Raw genomic sequence first — 3,472 nt, forward strand, 5'->3', positions numbered from 1 at the left:
GGGTGGCGGAAGACAGGAGGGCCTGGCGTGACCTGGTCCATGGGGTCGCGAAGAGTCAGACTCGACTGTGCGACTGAACAACAACAAATTCTGCTTCATCTTGGTAAGAAACTCCTACACGAGGAGAAAGGGGAAAGGTGATCTCACCATTGGAGCTCGGGGGGTGGGGGCGGGCGGTTCTGTCTGCATAGGATCCGAAAGAACCTGAAGATCAGTGGGAAATTTTGACACGAGAATAAATTTTTTGCACTACCTCCCCCTTCAGTTTCATTTTGATGCACTGCCTTTTACATTCTGTTCTTTGTGTGAAGGTGAAGTGTGTGTCAGGTTCTGTCATGGATTCCTGTAGTTTATAATACGTTGGGTGATAAAAGAAGTAAAACCCATCAGTTCCTAAAAACAGTATAAAGGAGCATTCTAATATTTCATGAGGTAAAGTGTCAATTTTACCCAAAGGACAAAGATGATCTGGATATGGAATATTACAAAACTTCCCACATGATAGTTCCGAAGGGCTGGCGTTAAGACAAGCTAGAGCAAATAGCGCGTGGAGGCGCGGTGACGTTAAGCACGGTCGGAGCCTCCGGGACAGAGACCAGTTGCAACCTCATTGTGCAGCCGCACGCCATAAAAGGACCATCCCAGGAAGCCGAGCCGAAGAGATGGAAAGGACCTCCGCCGAAGGACACTACCGCCTGGTCCTAGCAAGACCCCGCCACAGAAAGACCTACGCTGCGTAGGTGCCTGGTAAAGGCATCCATCTCCCCTGATTGTGTATGTGGCCGTAGTGAGGCGATTAAATGTATATGTGTGACCCGCTCCGAGCCTCCGGGAAGGAGCGGTATAGAAATGTAATGTAATAAATAATAAATAAATAAATGCCCTAGCATAATCAGGAACCATGCGCATGCACACAAAAGTTCACACCTCAAATAAAACTTTGTTGGTCTTAAAGGTGCCACTGGACTCTAAGTTTGTTCTATTGCTTCAGACCAACAAGGCTGACCACATTCATCTATCGTTAAATATCTCATACAGAAAGGCCGGGACCCAAGGTGGTAAAATACCAAAGAATTGGGTTGAACAGACGTATGACCATGAATTACCGTTAGGGTTGCCAGACCCCACCCCCGGTACAGGCAGGGATACCCTGCCACCAGGCCCCACCTCCCTGCCACCGGTCACCTGGCTGGCAGGGGGGACCTGCCCTCAAAAGAGGGAGATCCATCCAACGTGCAGCGACCTCTCTACATCACCATCCATGTGACTCAGAAGTGACATTGTCACCAATGTTCCCTGTAAGCTGTGGAGTCTTGTGTGCAAAAATTCTACTTTGTGAGCCCCTGGCAGTAAAGTTGTGAGTGAGCAATTTGGCTGCTGCATAAATCAGTTTGCTCTGGAGCCACCCTCCCTGAGCTAAGACAAAAATGTGTGAGCCGGAGGCCAAAAACCTGTGAGCTAGCTCACACTGACTCAGCTTAGAGGGAACACTGATTGTCACATCCAGGACATTGGGGCGACACTCTGGTATTTGGGCAAAAACTCTATGGTAGAAGCCAAATCTACCATAGAGTTTTTGCTCAAATGCCAGACTGTTGCCTCAATGTCCCGGATGTGATGATGTCACTTGGGCAGTGATGTGCAGACAACATGTGGGCAGTGATGTGCAGACGTCACCGTATGTCGGCTGGGCCTCCCTTCTGCTCCCAGAAAGCCCCCCCCATCCCTCACCGGTTGCAAGGAGGGACCTGGGGACTCTAATTACCATGCTATCATAATCAAGCTCGATAAGAAGATGCTTGACTATTGACTATAGAGAGAGTCTCTGCCTGATCCAGCTGGAGAATTTCTTCTCATTTAAGCCCCAGCTGCTGTAACCTAGTGTGAACGCTCTTCATCCAAACTGAATAATAAGCATCTTGTTAGAGAGAAAACAGCAATCTGCCTGCTTCTACAACAGAGATAGTCTTTATTCTTCGCTCAAAAGCACTAAGCCATGCTCTGGCTTCCGACAACTTTTGGCCTACTTCGGCTCTGAGAGACACATCTGAAACACATCAAGGGACCAATCTATCTGATGCTAGACAGCCAAATATAGCCTTATTGGTTGCTAGTACATGTAGTAGTACATGTAGTAGATGGTTCAGCCTGAGGGGAGAAATGCCCTTCCTTAAGCTATTGTAAGGAGCTTAGAGTCTGTGGCTGAATGTGGCTTTCACGAAACCCAAGTTGGAACAGAAATTCCCCTCTGCTGTTGCATATCGCTTTCGCTTCCTTTGATCATCGGATTTTATGGTCGCCTCCACACTCCCTGCCACTTCTGCTTCCTTTGATCATTGGATTTTTATGGTACCTTCTGCATAGATTTATGGCCATTTTATGGCCCTTCAGGCATGACTTTGCAGTCAGGGGTGACTATGCAGACCATCTGCATAGATTTATGGCCATTTTATGGCCTTTCAGGGGTGACTTTGTCGTCAGTACGGCCTTGCCCCAAGCTATTTGAATGTGGTTTTGAGCTGCGCTTTTCCCTCCCGGTTGAGAAAATGTGGAGCGAATGCTAGATGCAGAATTGCCCTGTGAATGGTTCGGGGCCAGGTGTGGCTTTTGCCCAGCGCGTCTTCTGACTGGCTGTGCAGATTAAAAAGCTGTTAGAGTCATACATAACCTCGCTCCTTGACATTTTGTGGTTGGCTCCGCCCCCCCCGGGGCAGCCATTTTTTTGTTGCACCCAGAAGAAGAAGAAGAAGAGAAGAGGAGATTGGATTCATACCCTGCCGTTCACTACCCAAAGGTGTCTCAGAGCAACTTACAAACTCCTTCCCCTTCCCCTCCCCACAACAGACACCCTGTGAGGTGGGTGGGGCTGAGAGAACTCTGACACAAACTGCTTTTTCAAGGACAGCTGTGCCAGAGCTTGTGACTGACCGAAGGTCACATCAGCAGGTGCAAGTGGAGGAGTGGGGAATCAAACCCGGTTCTCCCAGATTAGAGTCCGCACACTTAACCACTACACCAAACTGTGCCAGAATTCCCAGGGTGCCAGCAGGTTCCAAAATATTGGGGCCCTAGATTAAAGAGAAGTTCAATACAACTGCAAGAAGATTTGCTATGCAAGGCAGTGTTGCATTTACCTAAGTCTGCAAGGTTGGATAAGGCCAGCAGGTTGACACGGACAAGGGCTTCGTTATCTGGATAGGTTGACAGTATTCTGACCACAGAAGTGATCACTCCTGCCGCCACCAGCTGTTCTTGAAGATCATCTAGAAAGGTAAATGCAGAGATGAGGATCCAGGAATAACCTGTCAGACATTGGAGCGGTCCATGAGAGTATGAACCAAGTTAACATGCAATCCTATGCAATACTACTCTGCCCAGCGGGCTTAGTCTGGAGGAAATCTCCATAGAATTGCGCTGTAATGATACTAAAGATAACAATGGTGCAGCAGCCCTAATAGACTAGACTAGCCCT

General features: G+C 48.4%; 1 protein-coding gene across 1 annotated transcript in view; it reads right to left on the reverse strand.

The window, feature by feature from the left end:
- LOC107115693 (rap1 GTPase-GDP dissociation stimulator 1-like) overlaps positions 1-3,302 on the reverse strand; it is a gene marked incomplete at its 5' end in the record, with an annotated part of 45,925 nt that extends 42,623 nt beyond the window's left edge. The window contains one exon of the mRNA XM_015417450.1: positions 3,135-3,302. Within this exon, the coding sequence (XP_015272936.1) occupies positions 3,135-3,302 (168 nt within the window). The remainder of the gene's footprint in view (positions 1-3,134) is intronic.
- Between the last annotated feature and the right edge of the window lie 170 nt (positions 3,303-3,472).

Source organism: Gekko japonicus, unplaced genomic scaffold (genome assembly GCF_001447785.1).
Source record: "Gekko japonicus isolate JY-2015 unplaced genomic scaffold, Gekko_japonicus_V1.1 scaffold2974, whole genome shotgun sequence".
Lineage (NCBI taxonomy): Eukaryota > Metazoa > Chordata > Lepidosauria > Squamata > Gekkonidae > Gekko > Gekko japonicus.